The following is a 19972-nucleotide window of genomic DNA, read 5'->3' as shown; positions in this document are numbered from 1 at the left end:
TAATTTCTTTCTCAGTTGACATCGGTGCTGGAATCTCTCCTGTGGATATACATGTATTCATATACATATGGTGTCATTTCCCATGAAAGGTTGTGATACATCATTATCATAAGATTCTTGATAGCATCCTTTGAGAGTTTCTAACTGTGGATTCTTGCAATAGCAGTGCATTTCCATTAGATGTTTAGGGGTAGGATGAAGTCTGTGGTCCTTTGCAACTCAATAGCATGGCACTAACACTGATAGGATTACAGGTTTGATTCCCACTGGGACCGCCCCTGCAAAGAATGCGGGCACTCATAGTACTGTAAGGCACTTTGGGTAAAAGCATCTACCAAATAGCATATTGTAGGCAATTACTGAGTCCAAGAGCAATTTGGAAGCAAATTAAGTCAGACTTAACAGCTGACATGTTTTACTTTCGCCTCACATGCAGCTTTTTGGGGCAGGAGGAAGAAGCCATCGCATAACTGCAAGGTCACCGGTGCAATTCCTGCAACAGCCTTGTGTCTGGTCATACAGTCCTTGAGCAAGACTGATCTGGCATTGCATATCACTCTGTATAAGGGTATCAGCTGAAATGCCTAAATGTTAATGTCAATTTTCTGACCAGAAATACAAATTTCAGCAGTATAAGGCAAAAGAAACCATTTTCGCACAGACATCTCAACCCTTTGGCCTACTCACTTGTCTCCTTTGCTGCGGGCTATGCCGATGAGTTTCTCGATGCCCCCGGCGTCACGCAGGGCTTTGGCGTTCTCCATGTTCTTGGTGATGACCTCGTGCAGCGCGCAGCAGATGGCGGTCACCGTGTCGTCTGACATGGCCTTGCTGGGAGGGCCGGTGGTCCCGGAGGTGCCGCCGCTGGTGGCGTTGTTGTTGCTGCTGCTACTACTGCCTGGTAACCGGTGGATCAAATCTCTCATGGCGTATTTACCTGGTGTGTGTGTGTGTAGGAAAAGGGGAAGAGAAGAATAGAGAAATTTGTAAAATGTAATTCTCTGCACACCTTCCTGCAGACAGCTAATTTCTCTGAAAACTGTTTGAAAACTTTTTCCAAAAGTTGATATTATGGAGATAGAAGGTTTTTGTAGGTGGACAGATATGTATTCATTTGCTGAGTGTGCTTGTGGAGGAATTGTACATAAAAATCCATAAAACAACCTTAAAACAATATATTTCAAAGTACCTAAGTAATAAAACCCAACATTGCCATTTTGCTATATTCTGAAGCAAAGTTTTTGTACGGCTACTGAGTGGTTTGGATAACTCCATAAAGATTTGGTTTAAGAGGGCACACTGCAAATCCTCAGACGCACACAGACACACACACACACAAATGCAGACATGCTGAGAATCCAATAAAAGGAGCGACTCGTGATATTTCGGCGAAAAGGCTGGCATATGAAGAAAATGAAAAGAAAAATTGACATTCAAAGAATGGATGGTTGGAGAGATTGAAGAAACAGAGAGAAGGAGTAATTAAGAAGTGCAGGAGAAGCTGTCAGAAAAGAAACCCATAAACTCAGCTAGTGAAAGGGTGGAGCAGACGGAGGCAATAACATTTGGAGTGTTGGGGAGTTTAGGGCGAAGTGGTGTGTGTCTGGATATGAGGGACGGAAGGATGGAAGGATGTAGTGGAGGATAAAACCACCTAACCTCAGTTTATCCACCCAGCATACTGTAGTCAGTAGTATCACACTGATAATAGTGAAAACAGGGTTTTTTCACGAAAATAAGACAGAAATTAATAGTATTTAAAACAAGGACACACAGTGTCATAGATGCAAAGCAGCCTACACAGTTCAGCAGTGCTGCAGACCAAACAGTGATGCTCAGCATCCTGTCTGCCATGCCTCCTAATGGCCACTAGGGGCAGCTAAGCTAACAGTGAACAAGTGAATGAATGAATGAATTAATTACTGTAATGAGTATGTGAGTAAATTACTTTCTGGATCCATGAGGTGCTTCGCATTTAAAAAAACAATAACTGTTTTTTGACTAGATTGGTGGTTGCTGTCCTTATGGTGATCATTGACTGGAGTTTGTAGTTCAGCCACCTTCACATTCACCTCGACTTTACTGGAGAGGTGGGAGTGAAGGGGTGTGTGGATGGATGGCAGGGTGGGAAGGATGGAGGAGAAGTGGGATCAGGGAGACTGTCCTTCACCTGGAGAACCCAGGTTCAAGCATCTGCCATCCTAAAGTGTCCTTGAGCAAAACACTGAATCCCTACCAACTGCATGGCTGCTGTTCGGTAGCTGACCCTGACCTTTGACCTCCCTGTGGACGCAAGTGGAAGGAGAATTTCCCTAGGGGGATCAATAGAGTATCAGATAATTATTATGAAATGGAGAAATATCCAGCGTTCCTACAACATTTTTGATTCTCCCATGACTATTCCATTACACAGAGCATAACTATCCAAATATTTGTCTCTGTTTAAATGTTATAATGTGTTTGTTTTGAATTCGGTGATTCAAATGTCTTGTGTTGGCCAGCTACAACTCTCACTTGGGACTTATGTAATCAGGAAAAAAAATGTATTTGGGTCTTATTTCCATGACCTTCCCAAAATATTTAGGATATGTATCGTTTCCCATAACTTTTCCAGGTTCAAGTCCCTTGACGTTTTCAGGTTTCCCATGAAAGTGAGAACGCTTGATATTTAGACGAGGAGGGGACAGATGAAGGAGAGATCAAATAGGTGAAAAGTGGATGAATGGGACGCGGATTCGAGGAGATGAGAGGAAGGAGGTGGATGGGTGAGTGGGGTGGCGCGTGGAGATGCATCAAACGTGAGTGTTAGTCACGGGTGAGGAATGCCTCAACCATCAAATCATCTCAGTGACACTTGTTTCATCTTTAATTAGTGGGACGGAAAAAACCTCAGGTCGTGTTTTAAGTAAAGAGCCAATTTTGGGTGCGGGGGTTATTGTGGAAGAACGAATCACGGTTGAAGCGTGGTCAATTTTTAACTAAATCCACTCTTAATAGTACCATTAGGAATAGCACTCTCACTCCTACACACACACACACATACACACTCACTCACCTACACAGAGAAAGACACACTTCAATCAACCAAGCATCTCCACCATGATACATCAATTGAACATCTCTCTGACATGCTATTGGAGAATGACAAAACATGCCATTTAGAACTCTGCGTGTGTGTGTGTGTGTGTGTGTGTGTGTTGGAGAGCTGCTCTTTAGGCAGCATGAGTCACTGTCTCCTTCAGCCATTCTACAAATGCCAGTCCTCCATGTAAGTGTTGGATCAGATAGATGAAAGACAGATAGCGCTAAGTGTTAGATCCACCGTCGTGTCATCTTCAAGTGGACAATTACATCTCTTCTGGCTGGCAGAAGACTGAGGCCAAAGTACTCAGCGCGCGATAAACGCACCGCGCTCCTGGATTTCCCTGAGATGTTTTTTTTTTTTTTCTCCTCCTCCGCCGGTTGTGAAATGTTTCCAAACAACTTATTTTCACGGCAATAGTAGAAAACTACCGAATACTTATCTAACTGACTCTGCGCATCAAAGGCCTAATCTCCTGCAGCTCATGGGTGCTACTTTGAATTTATTAAGTCGTTTCGAGTGAGAAATAAGAACAAGAACAAAACAGCAGATTTGTTCCTCCACTTGTAGATTCCAGCCCAGACCATTATTATTATTTTTTTTTTTTTTTGCGCCGGTGAACTAAATCGAATCTATTTCATATTTTTGAATCTACAGCCTGAACTCTCCCCTTCCTTCCTCCCTCCCTCACTTCCTTCCTTGCTTTTTTGTCTGTTCCTCATTTCTTTGTAATGTGCAGTGCTTTTCCCATACCAATTCATCAGTGTGATACCCAGGGAGCCCTCGCAGCCCGGTGGTAAATCTCTTGCTCATATTACCTCTAATAAGTCTAAGTAATCTGGGAAGGGCTGAGAACAGCACAGTAATGCACCGAGCAGGCAAAACAGATGACACTATCACCCTTCATGAAGTAAGGGAACACAGCAGGGCACACACACACACACACACACACACGCACACATGCACACACACAGAAAGGAATTCACATGCTCATGCATGTGCCCTTGTTGCTGAAATACACTTTCATATGCACACACATGAACACACACACACACACACACACACACACGGAGGCTTACACAATTAAACTCACAACCACACACGCATGCATGGCGCACACACACACACACACACACACACACACACACACACATTATCTATGAGGATGGAGTGGTGAGTTAATTGGCGTAGTGTTATCTCAGGCTGGCAGGCTGAACAGAGGTTGAGCGGTGATTGTCTTTTTGGCTGCGAGGACAAAGTTAAGCTTCATCCTAAAAGCAAGACTCATTATTTGACTGACTTACATCAGGCTGACTAATTTACTGACTGATTGACTGACTGATGTACTAATGAGCTGATTGGCTGAGTCACTGACTGACTGACTGCTTTACTCAATGAAAACTGAGTAGGTGACTGACACATTTACTGCCTGCTTGACTAATTCACTGAGTGACTGATTCATTTACTGACTGACTGCATGACTAATTTACTGGGTGAGTGAGTTACTGACTGACACATTTACTGACTGACTGCCTATTTGGTGAATGATAGCCTGAGTACTTTACTGAGTGACTGAGTTACTGACTGACAAATTTACTGACTGAATGCATGGTAAATTTACGTGAGTGAGTGAGTGAGTGAGTGAATGAGTGAGAGAGTGAATGAGTGAGTGAATGAGTGAGTGAGTGAATGAGTGAATGAGTGAATGAGTGAGTGAGTGAGTGAGTGAGTGAGTGACTGGCTGACTATTTTACTGACTGGCTGAGTAATTTACTGAGTGTTTGAGTTATTGACTGACAAATTGACTGACTGACAGGCTGACTAATTTACTGACTGACTGACTAAGCAATTGACTGAGTAACTCATTTACGAAAAGACTGACTGGAGAGAATCTACTCGAAAAAAAGGAGAGTATACAGTTGCACTGGAATAAAGGACATTGGAAACTATGAGACTCATATTTGTGTGTGTGTGTGTGTGTGTCCTTTTTCCTTACGGACAGATGCTTTGATAAACTGCTGCCAGCATATCCCAAAATATAAATATCCTTGCATGTGTGTGTATGTGCGTGTGTGGGTGTGTGCGTGCATACACCTATCCCTGTCTGTCTCTATGCAACATCATCACATTCATCCCACAGGGAGAGAGAGAGAGAGCGGAGCGGAGATGATGAAAAGTGACGAGGGAGAGAGAGGGAGAGAGAGAGAGAGAGGAGGAAAGAACATAGTCACAAAACTTTGAGAGAGAGAGGACAGAGGAAGAGGGAGGGGAAGTGATAGCAAGAAGAATGACTGAAGGACAGAGAAACTGAGAAAAGGGAGAGAGACAGGGAGAGAGAGAGAGAGAGAGAGAGAGAGAGAGAGAGAGAGAGAGAGAGAGAGAGAGAGAGAGAGAGAGAGGGAGAGAGGGGGGGGTGTCTCGGTTACACAGGCAGACATCAGTGTACGCTGAGACGAATGCAATGTGAAATGCCTTGATAGCTAGGAGAATTAAAAGGGGAGGCCCGAGTTATTTCCAACCCTTTTAATAACACACCTTGTTAGGGGAAGACGCTGCCTCCTGATAATCACTGAGTGTCTGACACACACACACACACGCAAACTTCACCTTGACAATACACACATGCACACACGCAATGCCCACTGTGCGTAAAAACACCAAACAATACCTACACACATCGCATATGAACATAAAAATTGCTTGTTCTCTTGCTGTCTGTCTGTTTGTTTGGTTAGGTTGTTGGTTTGTTTTTGCTTGTTTCTTTTGTTTGTTTTGAGGTGGGATGTTTTTTATAAGCCCACTGAGGTTTTATTGTATCTCAGCTGCACAAATGTGTTACTTTTTTTTCTCTCTCTCGTGTTTTTTACATTGTATTTTGATTTTATTTGTACTGTGTGAGTGCAAATAATTTAAACTAAACTAAACTAATTTATACTAAACTAAACTAAACTAAACTAAACTAAACTAAACTAAACTAAACTAAACTAAACTAAACTAAACTAAACTAAACTAAACTAAACTAAACTAAACATCTGCACAAACACCACTTTGGCCAAATGAAAGCTTGCCTCTTTCCTACATCCAGACACTACGATATACCCGGAGCCTGCAAGACAGAGTATTGATGAATTATAGATTAATATAAATGAGAAGGAGTTGCTCCACTTTCATAACGCCGCTGCAATATTTAACACATTTTAAAAACGAATGCTTCTGATGTGATCATTACCCTGATGAAGACATTATCTGTTTGAATTACGTGCTAAACACACCACTAATGCATCAAGGCTGCACTGATGTTTTAAATTTGAGGTATTTAGTTCACACTCTTCAGAGCGACTTGGAGCACAACTGTAGAAAAAGCTTAAACTGACAGATCACCAACATTAAAGTGCATGCAACCGATAGTAACTAGGGTCAAAGGTCAAAGCCAAACAAACTACAGTAATCCTGTTCCCTTAGAGTGACCAGGTAAGGTAGTTGCAAGCAAAGAAAAGAAATAAGAGAAGTTAGAGCTGAGGAGAAAGGTGGGACACTTTTATGAGTGTGTGGCAACTCCTAATTTAAAGTCCTACTGCGGCATAGACACCACCTCAACGCTGCTGGAGTGCAATCTCTCTCTCCTCTTACATCTATTTTCTCTGTCAATGAAATGTGAGCTATACCTGAAACATGTCCTTAAGGAGAGAAACAAGCCCTGTGCTGATCGCAGCGCAGTCTAATAAACCTGTATTACACACCTCCTCCAATACAGCCGGCTTCACTTGGGAGGCACGGCTGATAATGCATTCCTGCTCTGCAATCCCTCATGCGTCGCTAGCTCCCGCTGAGTAGGGCGCGCTTCATCAGGGCCATAATGGCTGATTTGATTTAAAGAGCTCCAATTACCCTCAACAACGGAGTGATTTGATTGTTTACTGACGGAGAAGGGAGAGTGTTATTGAAGTAAAATTGGAGGTAATTGTCTCGGGGAGATCTGGGGAAAGATGAAACGGCTTGATTGGTTGTGGCGTCCAACTGTCTGAGAATAAAGGATGGTTAATACAGCGTTTTCGGCAACTGGGTCGGGGTCCCAAGGTGGGCTGCTGGATTAATGGTGCCGCAAATTATGACGGGAGAACCTACTATCAAAAGCTTCTGGCTATGTTACTTTCCTAAAGCCTCCCTGGGTTCATGCAATATGTGTTGAGCTGAATAAAAACTCCACTTTACACTGGAAGGTTAGCACCATAAAAATAGACCAACATTAGGTAGCTTTGCCTGCAGCTTCAAATTCAGTTTTGGGTGGTGAGAGAAAAAAACTGAGAATGTGACAATTACTGGCTAATAGAGGAAAATCATATTCCTCCAATGCTTTAGAATGTTTGGCATGGATTGGCTGGAATAGTTACTCAAAAATAACAGCTCTCATTTGTCCAAAGGCTATTCTATTGCTGTATAATAGTCTATTGCTGTATAATAGTCAAAACCATTACAAAATAGTAGCTAACAAGAAATACAACATGTGAAATAATTTTCAGGACCCACAGGCTCCTATGATCTATACAGTGATCCAGTCTATATTTAGTCTTTTTCTAAGTGGGTGAAACATTCTAATTCACATGTGTTGTAGCCCCATTTCTGGTCTCTTTGGACATACCTTGATGACACTTTCATGTCTTTTTATTTTTTCTTCTTCTAACCTTATGTATGCACTCCACTGTAAGAAATGTGTTGGGTTGGCATCAGCTGGCATAGAATTAGAGCCATCTTAGAAATGGGGTGTGACCATGGGGTAACATGGCTGCTACTGAAAAATGCAGTGACAAAACTAGTGTTTTGTCACAGGTGTGACTCCTCAGCAGTACACCACATTGTCCACAGGGGGCGCCAGATTCAAAGCAACAGAGTGCTGATTTCTGTTCTGTGGGAAAGGTGAGTGTGATGTTCATTATGGGTCCTGGGTCTCAATCACAAACCTGGATATATCCTGACACATCAATATCTTCACTCAAAATGTGCTCCTTTTCCCCTTACTATAATCCAAATAAAAAAATTACAATATTCCAATGAGTTCTGGAAAATGGGCTCATTTGGAAAACAAAATAGTGAACACATAGATCACAGACACCCATACACACACACCCTGTGTGCATGTGTGTGTCTGCAGTCACCAACCATCATCATCATCATCACCACCCTCATCAAGCCATAATAGATTTGAATGACCTCCAAAGACACTCCGATTCCCCAACGCAATATAAGGAGGACTCCTTTCAACTCGCAAAAAAAAAAATAGCCGAGGAGAATACTGACGGATGAAACACAGCAGGTTTAAAGAGGTCAGAAATGGAGGTAAATTGGAAAGTGGCACGCCGTCGCTTCCCGTTCTGAAATATTCTGCCTTCCTGTGTTTGGTGCTTTTTCACACCAGTTATATCTCGCCCTCTGTGCCTCCCTTTGATGTCTGTGGGTGACAGGTCTACAGCGGTAAACTGCAGAGGAGAGATGGAGGGAGGGAGAGAGAGAGAGAGAGAGAGACAGAGAGAGAGAGAGAGAAGAGGGGTTATCCATCCCCCTTGAGGAACCTGTGGCTTCATTAAAGACATGCCGCACACATGAAAGAGATGCTACACTGCTTGGGAGGAGGTATAGATTCACACACACACACACACACACACACACACACACACACATACATACAGTATATATGCACACACGCTCACAGAGATAGAGAATACAGAAGTCCCACTGTGCCAGTTGAATACAGTCACATTGTGGAGCTTTTCAACTGCAATCCCGAGTTATCATGGGGCGCCATTTTGAACAAGAGTACACAATCACCTGTTTGTTGCAGGAGTACACATGGGTGCATACTTGGACCAAAGGGCGCTGGTTATGTGTATTTTGTCTATGCAATTTCTATATATTATTATGTACTCCACGACAGCAGGGGCTCTATGGATGGTATTGTTGGTCTTTATTGTCTTAAAAGTGGGATATTTTGTTGAATCTGTTCACAAACGTGAATGAGGCTTTTTTCGTGGCCTCATTCAAACTCTACAAACACTACAAACTCGTCCAGCTGAATCGATCTTGGTCAGTACTTTATATTCTGGTTTCATGGCGGTCAAGTGCCAAATAACCCCCATGTTAAACTAAGTGGAATCTTGCTTTAACTGATGTTCGGCACTTAACCCTGCACCCACTGTGCGCATAATTAATTCTTAGCTTAAAGTTTGCATAGGCTGCACACAACGACTATTAATGCCTCTGAGCAATGCACTAACCCATTTTACAAGCTGCAGGAGTGCTGATCTATAGCTGATTTTACGACCGTTTACGTAGTGATGCAGACAATTATCAGTTGTATCAAGAACATCATTGCTTCTACAGTATCACTGACTCCACATAATCAAATTTATTGACTAGATCCTGGCTGCTTACATTATGAGTCAGGGCCAAAGACGGGGTTTGAAAAAAATACTTTCTTGAGTAAAGATGTAACGGCAAAACTATGAATTTGTCATTTGAATCCCCAGATTAAGGCACCCCTCCCCTAAAACTCCCCACCCCTCCAGCCTGGACGTACGTCATTACTCCTTTTGAAGGAGTTAAGAAAAACACCTGAACAACATTAAAGCATCCAAGTTCCAAGTTCTGAACTGAACAGGAGCCAGACTCAAGAGGGAGAGCTGTAAGATTGAAAACCTCATCCTCACATGACAGCGCTTTGTCTCTCTCTCTCTGTATTTTGTCTTCATTGCTCTGTATTTCTATTTCTCTCTCTGTCTCCCTCCAGTCTGGCACAGTGGAGTGGAGAACGCCAGAGAGAACAAAGTGTGCTGATAAAACGCAAGCCAGACCCTCACACACACACACACACACACCCACAGGAGACTCAGAGGCGACACCGGATCTCATACAGTAGTGGCTGCAACAGGGACACAAGTGTGTGTTGGTATGTGGATTGGACACTACCGCTAGCCTCCCAAAGTCATTCACTCTCGCCACTGTACAGTCTGTTGACAGCCAAATATGAAGACGTTTTAGTTCTCTGGAGATCTAAAAATACTTGGTTGGCTGGAATCCACAAAGTGGGATAAGTGTGTAATTCCCCCCTACTTAGTGCTGTCTTGTCATGTATGTTTATGATAATTTGGCGTATGTGTGTGTGTGTGTGTATAGGAGAAAATGAGATGATCAAATCAAAGGCTTAAAGCAGGTGACTGAGTCATCTATACCTTGTCCGTATGTGTGTATAAAGTGGCTTGCAGTCCTCCTGTGAACACACACACATACACACACTTGCAATCCTGTAATTAGTGACTTCCCTGCAGCGCCGTCCTTCTGTTTCCACAGTAACACTCCCCAGCACTGATGTCATCAATGAGAGACACAAAGAGCGAGAGACTGAGCGAGGGAAGGTGCGGCGGTGTGAGCTCATGTCTGAACGGAGACGGATAGTGGGGCGTGGGCGTGGGATAGACAGATGAGCAGAAGAGAGGGAGGGAGGGAGATGAGAGGGACGAGAGGGAGAAAAGAGGCATGATATTCATGTTGTATACAGGGAGGTGGGTAGAACATGAAAACGTGAAAACGAGTGGAGAGGAGTGGGAGGGGACACGTAAGTAAATAAGGAGATGAGGGTGTGACAGAAGAGGGATGAAAAAAATACTAAAGGAGAGAGTGACTGTGACTGTTATATTATTCTATTGTTTCACACATTTTATGCAGTTGATCCTGTTTTATCAGTGTTGTTTCTGTTAACGATAGCAACTATAATGTGTTGCTTTGAGGTTGATCTTTCTGCTAATGATTTTCACAAAATATTATTATTATACTGATCATTATACTTATTAATATTATTAGAGGCAAAGAGAGAGGGAGAGAATGAGGCTGAGCACAGAGCGTTTTCTGCTTCCAGCAAGAAATCAGAACAAAAAAACAAAGAAGTTGTTATCAAAATTCTCAGGGCGTTTTGTTTGGCGTGATTCAAATCGAACTCTGGAGCCGCTACACCACCCAGCCCACATGGGAACATCCCGATCAAACTTGGGTGTGCACCAAAACAAGCGCTCCCTGATCCACATGAAAGAGGTGGTCTTGAGCCACTTTCAAGTAAACCGTGGAGCAGCTTGTTTGATGTTGGAGGGCAATCGGCTCAAATGCGGGAAAGTGGCCAGCAAATCTGTTACTTAGTAAAGCTGACCGGTCAGGTTGTGTTGATGTCTTCTTGTATTGTCTCTGAATCTCTAGAGTTCTCCTTCAATGTGTGCGCATATCATCACTACTGATTTTAATCATGCTTAACAACCTGAATGCTTGATTTTGTTATCATTGGTTTGTAGTCTGGTTTTAAAGGAAAGGGAACATGGGATTTGCCACCTGCCTGTTAGTATTAAAAACTTTGAACCTCTTAACTAATTTGAATCTTTGTGTTTTAATAAAGTATGACTCATTTGTTTGATACGGATAATGTAATAACATAATAATATAATTAAATGAACTAAAGCAAAAAAGGGTTCATTCATACAATTTCTCCTCTGATTTAGATTACATGAGAATCTGTAATCCAATTAATCCACAGTATAGAAGTATATTCATTGTCATTGACTTGATACAGAGTAAGATCATTTGTTTTCAGCAGTTGTGTGACATCAAATTCATATTCCTTATTAGCAGTTGCTTCAAGACAGATTGATTTTCAGAAGCCACATGAGGTCAATTGCAGATTAAAATGTATTTTAATTCCCATTTGGAAATCATTTGAATTAAAACCTGCATTGGAATTGGCATCCAAATTTGGCAGAGCCAGTTTGACATGTCAGAACATTATAATATATATATATATACATATATTTATACATACACATATATATATAAATATAATATAATATAATAATGGCATTAACTATCTTTTTTTTTGTATTACATAATTTAATTAATTTACAGATTTTGGCATGAAGATCGTGTTTAACTGCAACTTTGGCTTGGATTTGGTTGCAAGCGCAGCATGTGTTTAAAGGAACCTTTTGTAAACGAGCCCCTATGGCTGCTATGTTTGAAAAAAAAAAAAAGATCTCCCAGCGTCTTTTTGGCATTCAAGTACTGTTCCCAATTCATGTGTGTCAAATTACCATCTGTAAGTAAATGGGGAAGAATTGCGCTGACAGACGGTGTAGCGGTGAATGGGACTCATTTATTGCTACACAGGCGTACAGTACATTATGCAAATCAAAAACTATGAAGGAGGTGAAATCAGGAGAGAGACAAAAACGGTGACAGATGAGAAGAATGATTCTCAGCGACATCAATACGCCACTAAATCACATTACAGAGGGATTGGAATATAAGCATACATACGCGACTAGCTCTTTAGCTGTCACTCCCCCCCCTCCCTCTTTCTCTCTCTCTCTCTTCTGATTCTTTCCCCACCCCTCTATTCATTCTCCCCAGTCTACCTCGGCCTCGCTCTCCCCTTTCCATCCATCTTTCTCTAGCCTTGTGCTTCTCTTGTTCTCTGTGTCTTTCTCTCACTTCACCCTCCTCCATCCAATCACACAGTGCTTTCCAGAGGATTTGACACTCTGAGGTTATTGTGTGCGAAAGACAATGCTCATCTCCACTCACTCTGCTCTGTTGAGCTCTCACAGAAAACTGCTATTCCCCTACGGTGTTGCTGCCAAACCTACCGGCACTAACAGCTTATGAAACACTATCAGACGAGTTTTAAGAGAAGGAGATTTGCTTTTCAAAACTCTAGATTCTCTAGATTAGCCATGCGAAAGGGTATTACAATTACATGGCACTTTGCCGTAACAAAGACCCACAGACGGCAGTGTAAAATGCTTTTGTCACTTCAGTGCATGATGTAAAAAAAGGTGTTTGACTCGTAGGTTAGAGTCACGGAGGTGGATAAAGCTTGTGGGCAGGGGCCAAATGGGGCTTGTCTCTTAGGTGTGCCTGGTCTTCACCTCTTCCCTGTCAACACCTTGCCCAGAGCAACGGCTCAACCCAGACTGATCCTGTCCCTTCCACTTCCTCCCTCTCTCTGTCCTGTCTTTCTTCCACTGCTTCTTCCTCACTCCGCGCGAGTCTCTTTCTCTCTTTCGGTTCCTTTGCCTGTCATTAACTCAGCCTCTCACTTTCTGTCCCACTCTCTGTTTGTGTCTCTGTCACCTTCTATAGAGGGCTTTTCCTCTGTTCATCTTGTTGTCCTTGTTTTTAGCTATATATTTATTCTGTGTAAGTACATTGAGAGCAACGAAAAACCGGAGTCAAATTCCTTGTATGTGTACATACTTGGCCAACAAAGCTGATTCTGATTCTTTTAGGTGACGTAACAAATTAGAGGACTGCATTGCGATTGGGATCCCGCGGGTCCCGTGGGACCCAATGCAAATCTCACGGGAGTAGGCGGTTTTAACGTTGCTGCGGGCGGTCAAAAAATAAACTGCGGGTCCCGGGATTTAACCAGAAGGATAGAGACAGAGTCAACAAATGCAGTCGAAAATCAAAGCAGGTCATTACAAGACCAAAACAAAGCAAGGCAAGTCTGACATTTGGACAAATTTCTCAGTTGTCAGTCACTAGAACGTAATTTCGCTATGTTATTACTGACAGGTGGGACTAGAGGACTGCACTGGGATTGGGATCCCATGGGTCCCGCGGGACCCAATGCAAATCTCGCGGGAGCGGGCGGTTTTAACTTTGCTGCGGGCGGTAGCGGGCGGTCAATAACACACACATTGCGGGAGCGGGCGGTAATGGTCAGAAATCAGGGCAGGGCTCTATAACAAATCCTTGGGCGGCCATAGTGGAGCTGATTGTGTTTATAAATTTACAACTAGGCCATCTCAACAGTTTGGAACGGGTGCGGGTTAAGATCCGTCCTGAAATGCTGAAGGCTCTGGAGATTGTTGGGCTGTTGTGGTTGACATGTCTCTACGATGTTGGGTGGATTTCGATAACAGTGCTCTTAGAGTGGCAGACAGGGGTGGTGGTCCCCATCTTCAAAAAAGGGGGAACTGGAGGGTGTGCTCCAGCTATCGTGGAATCACACCCTGCCTCCCCGGGAAAGCCTTATGTCTGAGGTGCTGGAATGGAGACTCAGATCGATTGATGAGCCTCAGATTCAGGAGCAGCAATGTGGATTCCATCCTGGTCGTAGAACAGTGGATCCGATTTTTACCTTCTCGCAGATAATCAGATTTTCACTCTAGCTAATGTATCTAGCAGAAGCTATAGTGTTAGTTGTGGCCTATCACATGTTAACATTAACATCGGTTGCTTTCCTAAGTTTGCTGTTGGCTGTTAGCTAGCTAACAAATCCAAAAAGCAACCGTTTGTTTGTTATCTGAACTGACTTTTCTCAAGCCACAACTCATAGTATTTTAGAGAGTAGGACCAAAGCGGCTAGGGCTATTTCTTATATATAAACTTGGAACTACATTTGGAAACAGATCTATCATATGAGACTATTCTCATATTCTCTGGCCACCTACACCACAACAATCTTTTTCAGGTATCCCTCTTTTCTTACCCACCCTAATTCCTGCCATACTTTTGTGATTCTTTCGGTTTTTATTTATTTTCTATTAAAAATAGAATTTTCCCAAACTTGTATGTAAATGTGACTTTTGAGTGACAACCCTACTCTGTATTCTCTATCTCTGTTTTCCTCTCTCTCTCTTTATTGGTGTCCGTCTCTGTTGTCTAAAAAATGACGCTGCGGGGGCTAATCGCATGCAGCACCAAAACCATGTTATACTGCCACTGAATAAGCTAACTGTGTATTCAAACAAAACCGCCAAACAAATTGGAATTGATTTTCCTTGTGAATTTGTGAGTGATTACATTATTCCATCCAATCATCCTCTCTCTCTCTTTCATCTTCTCTGCCTGTCTTTCTCGCTCTTCTCCATCTGTTTTGCCTTTCTATCAAAAACACATCCATTAGTGTGTCTATCTCTTTCTTCTTCTCCTTTTTTTTTCCATAATTCCCCTCTTTATCTTTGTCTGCTTGAGTAGCTAGCGGCTACAAAAGACTAAAGGTAAAAGTGAGCCAATCTGCTTTCATATTTAAATCAATTAGATGAGCATTTTAATGATTGCCAGAGTAAAACATTTATTGTTCTCACTCCAAAGGTCAAATGAAGTGATTGAAGGAACTGCCTCAGTATTCAGGCTATTTTTGCTTACTGGTGTTATTGAAACTTCAACATTAATCTTGACAGTGTAAGATAGAGACAGTGTAAACATTTCAAATGTTTACTAATGCTTCAAATTAATGCTTCCAAATCTCACCATCTACATACACATACAGACAGTACAGTTTCATTTATGCAGGGATGTAGTGGAGAAGAAACCCACCTACACTCAATTTAGTCTGACCCTAACCCTAACAATTTAATTTGGGGGGTAGAGTTCACCCACTTTTTTAGGCTGACATAAACCTTAAATCTGATTGATCAGATCTAAATTGATAGTATACATCACAGTAAGCTCTATCAAACCTATATGTTATATGAAGATAAGGTCTTTAAAAGGGGAAAAAACATGAACGAATGCCTTTCTGAAAATATAATTGCTTTTTGTTTATATTGGTGGTTGTTTGCCTTTTGATGCCCACCAACTGGAGGTCATAGTTTACCCACATTTTTATTTACCACTACATCACTGGATTCATACAACCTTTATTTACCCAGGTAAGAGTTGCTGAGCACACAGCTTTTTGTTTATCTGGATTGCCAATACATCTGCTGTTGATTGGCTGTCCAAAAAAAAATTCAAAACGGGCTTATGAGCTTCCTCGTGTGAAGGCTTCAATTATCCTTTAATCCGCTGCCGAGCGCCAGTCAAACCAGCTCACAGTATGGGCTTGTTGAGCTTTGCCGGCAGCATTCCCTGCCGCTCTTACAACACTCCGTCGAACTCCTGAGAGGCTCCACAAGCCCCTCGCCTGAGACTGGGGGGTAGTGGGGTTGCTATAGAAACCGCTGCGCCCACCAGGAAGCCGAGATAATCAGATACCAGAGACAGAGATGGGTGATGTCACACACACACACACACATATATGCACACACAAAGCCACACAGGCATACACACACACTACTTATTCAGATATTCACCTGTAAACACGTGCATGTAGATAAGAGAGATACACACACACACACACACACACACACACACACACACACAGGTGTGCTTGGACAGTGTCTTAATGTATCAGGTTAACTAGCGATCCCTAGTCCCTAGATGTGGTGAGGCTGCCGGTCATTAAGCGGGACTGAGTTCCACTCATTACCACAGTCTGCCTTTCAAAGCCCACTGCAAGCCTTTGATCTGATCATCTCTCCTGCAGTCTCTCTCTCTCTCACACACACATTTCTTCTGCCATTCTCTCAAACATATTCACACATTTACGATTTCTCTTTCTTTCTTTCTTTCTTTCTCTAGCCCAACCCCTGCTCTGTCTTTCTTTACTAGTTCTCTCTCTCTCTCTCTCTCTCTCTCTCTCTCTCACACACACACACACACACACAATATTTCAATTGGGAATAGAAACCAAATATGATGACAGTGATGAAAGGACAAAATACACTATTCTTCACAGCCGTGACACTACAGTCAGTGTTGGCGTAGCAATGCATGGCAGCTGTAGAGCACTAGATCAGGCTCCTAGAGCACATCAGGACATACTGGGAACACTTTGTCTCCCCAAATGCCTGGGGGTCAGGAGAGCCAAGTTGTGATGGAGCAGGGCAACGTTTTAGTCAAGGCAAGACCCAACACAAACTAATACAAATCTGCCAGTGCAAACACAAATTAGTGAGATAATTGCCTCGGTTGTCATTTTTAATATTCATCTCTAATTATATAGAGTTGATCCTATTTTGTGTTTAACATTTCATTGTCTCAATAAAATAATCTAATGATTCAAAATCTGGCAGCAGCCGATAATTCACTACCATGCTGGCAGGTGAGCCAGGATTGACTATCATATTAATAGGGACTTGCAATAGGCAAAGCAGACTCCAGGCCTGAAGCCTGAAGCTAGTGTTACATTACTTCTAATTGGTGGAGCTGACTACAGGCTCTTGACTCGCATACCCAAAATGCCACAGATGTGACAGGAGCAGACGGCAGCAGAATGGCTACAAAAACATAGAAGTAGTAATGAAAATGGGCTTCATGTTGTACTATAGCAACAAACAACAGAGGCTGCATCTATTCAGTGACAGTGCCATTGTCCAAATCCTTATGGAGCTTGGTAGATATCAACAAAAATCTGGATCTATGCAATGGTTTCCTCTAAAAAGTGGGAAGACGTTCAATACTCACCGATGAGCTCCTTGTTCCTGATGTCCAGGGCCATGTTTCGGAGAGCAGTGGCCACGGCACACACCACCCTGTCGTTGTCTATCCTCAGTAACTCCACCAGGATGGGGAGGCCCTTCTCCTTACGTACCGCAGCCCGGATATACACCGACCACTGACAGGGAGAGAGGGAGGGAGAGAGTTAGACTGACGGGCCGGCAATAACATAAACTGGCCACTGTAGGGGATGGAGAGGGGAGTAATTTAGAGTCATGGTCCCACTCTGGGGACTTGAACTGACAGTGAGGCCAGACAGTAATAAAAAGAAAAAAGAAACGGACGATATGAACAAGTAGTAAAAAAGAATCCCATGGTGCATTTGTGGAGATGATGTTCTTTACAACAAGAGGACTGTGGGAGCTGTGTGACGATTCATAGGTTTTCACATCGATGGAACTTTTACCTCCCTTTCCTAATTTGACAAAAAACAGACATGATTTGCGGAAAATGGCTTTCTCAACTGCTGTAAACCATGATTAAGTTAAGTAATGTAGAGGTATATAAAAGAGAAGTGTCTCAGCCCTTAACTGACTGACCTGAATTTGCCATTTGACGGCAACTGCACCATGCTGATAGCGCCGTGGCAAAAACACTATCCTCCCTTCCTCGTCACGCTCTCATTGATTGGTTTGGCTTACTTTGCACACACTAGCCACACCCTTGCATTGTGTGATTGGTCAGTTCAACCCGTGCCGTGAGAAAGGCTGTGCTGGAATAAAGTCATTTTTTATTCACAGTTTTTACCCTCACTCCGCTGACCCTTTTTTTCTACCACTGACTGGCTGTGAGTAAGGCACAACAGAGCAGTGATATAATATAAGTGGTAACTGTAGGAAAAACAGGGAAGAGATAGACTAACCACTACGGAGGAGGTTGAGTGGGAAAAGTTACATTTCAGGGGTGATACGAGAGAGGCTGAGGCGTCACACTTACAAGTGATATAAGAGGGGGAATTATATGATCCAGGGAGAACGGTTCTGAGCTTTGAGAACACTCTACCCTCCCTGAGTAACTATCAAGGTGCCCTTGAACAGGACACTTAACCCCTGACTGCTCCATGGCGCCGCCTAGTGGAAGACTGGCTGTGCTAGACAGCTCCCAGGATTGGCTGTGGGTAACTGGACACGTGCGAAGCAGAGAGTTCCTGTAAAACCTTTCCAGGTTACATAAAGGTTAAAACACAACATTGTTCTTCTTAGAGACCAACACGGGCCAAACTTTGGTGCTTATAATCAGTTCAGGAAATAAATCTTTCAGTGTGTATTCACCCTTGGAGGGAAAAGATCCTATGCCTTAGCCAAGAGCTTAGTGAGCCGAGCCTAGAGCGCGCCAGCAGTACGCCAGCACATCCCCCTCTAAAACTGTTAGCAGCGCTATTCTCTAAGCCAGGAGAGGGAGCTTGCTTAGACAAGACGCAACAATACACACGCACGCATACACACACACGCAGTAATTCCCCGAAATAGAAAATGGGATTTCCTGGAGACCACCTGCCCCCACCATTTCCTCCTTCTGCCTTGTCTCTTCCTATCTAGCTCCCTTTTCCATCTCTCTCTCTCTCTCTCTCTCCCTCTCTATCCATCCCCAGCTATGGCGTGCAGAGCAGAGAGCTCTAACACCGGAGGTACTCGACAAACCAAAATCAGATACACAGCCCTCCCACGCACATTTACAGGACCGCAGAGAGATCCTTCTCTGCTGTAGTGAGCTCCCCTTCCTCTCTCCCCCTCTTGATGCTTACACCTCTGTTAGCACTACAGGCTGACATCCGCCTATCGTTTATTAAGACGGCTACATTCAAAGCACTTTTGAGACATTAAGTGTTAAAGTTTTCACCTCCCATACAGAAAAAAACTAATGTAAACTTTAAAATTTACATTTTCGTTTTATCCAAATAAATGCTTTCAGCCCCGTTCGAAGAGCAACAAAATGTCTGATGCGCCCTTGTGATTTCAAGGCCATTCCAAGGTTACGCTCTCATGCTTTTTTGCCTCTTTCCCTCATGTTCACCTCCCTCAAGGCTACAGCTGCCCTCCCCAATACACTACAATATAACAGCGTGATTCATACATTATTACTATCGGGCTGCTTCCATCCGTCAGCCGCTGTTGAACCCTGGCTGCACTCCCGAGCGTGTCGGGGTTGGAGCATTCATACGATTACAGCTATTGCATTATTACTGGACAATATTGCACACTATTGAACAATAGTACATATAAAGACATGGGATAGTACTAAATATATTTTTAAGGTCAGCAGGGTGGCATCCTTTAACCGGAGTTTCATATACCTGCGTCGGCAAGACACTGAATCGTTTCCTGCTCCAGGTCTACTATCATGGTACGTTGTTCCATTGCACTGCTGCTTGCAACCAGAGTGTATGCCATACTGCTTGAATTTACATAGTAATAGAATGATTTTTTGTACACATGTAGAGTGGATACATAGTCTAGTGTCATTTATGTCCTGCTTCTCCCCCCTTTCATGATGTGAGGCCCTGTCGTGCCTGTATGTACTTACTGAACTATG

At 43.0% G+C, this 19972-nt stretch overlaps 1 protein-coding gene across 1 annotated transcript in view; it reads right to left on the bottom strand.

Annotated features, from left to right (window-relative positions):
* The window catches only part of ctnnd2a (catenin (cadherin-associated protein), delta 2a), a 241785-nt gene that overhangs the window by 20019 nt on the left and 201794 nt on the right, over window positions 1–19972 (bottom strand). The window contains exons 20-21 of the mRNA XM_071546768.1: window positions 17408–17558; window positions 688–937 (exon numbers count right to left, since the gene is read on the bottom strand). Coding sequence (XP_071402869.1) covers window positions 688–937; window positions 17408–17558 — 401 coding nt within the window. The remainder of the gene's footprint in view (window positions 1–687; window positions 938–17407; window positions 17559–19972) is intronic.

This window comes from Centroberyx affinis, unplaced genomic scaffold, assembly GCF_046629955.1.
Source record: "Centroberyx affinis isolate AG114_WGS23_722 - 3 ecotype Tasmania unplaced genomic scaffold, CSIRO-AGI_Caff_v1 ptg005445l_1, whole genome shotgun sequence".
Taxonomy (NCBI): Eukaryota; Metazoa; Chordata; class Actinopteri; order Beryciformes; family Berycidae; genus Centroberyx; species Centroberyx affinis.
This window is presented reverse-complemented; position numbering and strand designations above follow the sequence as displayed.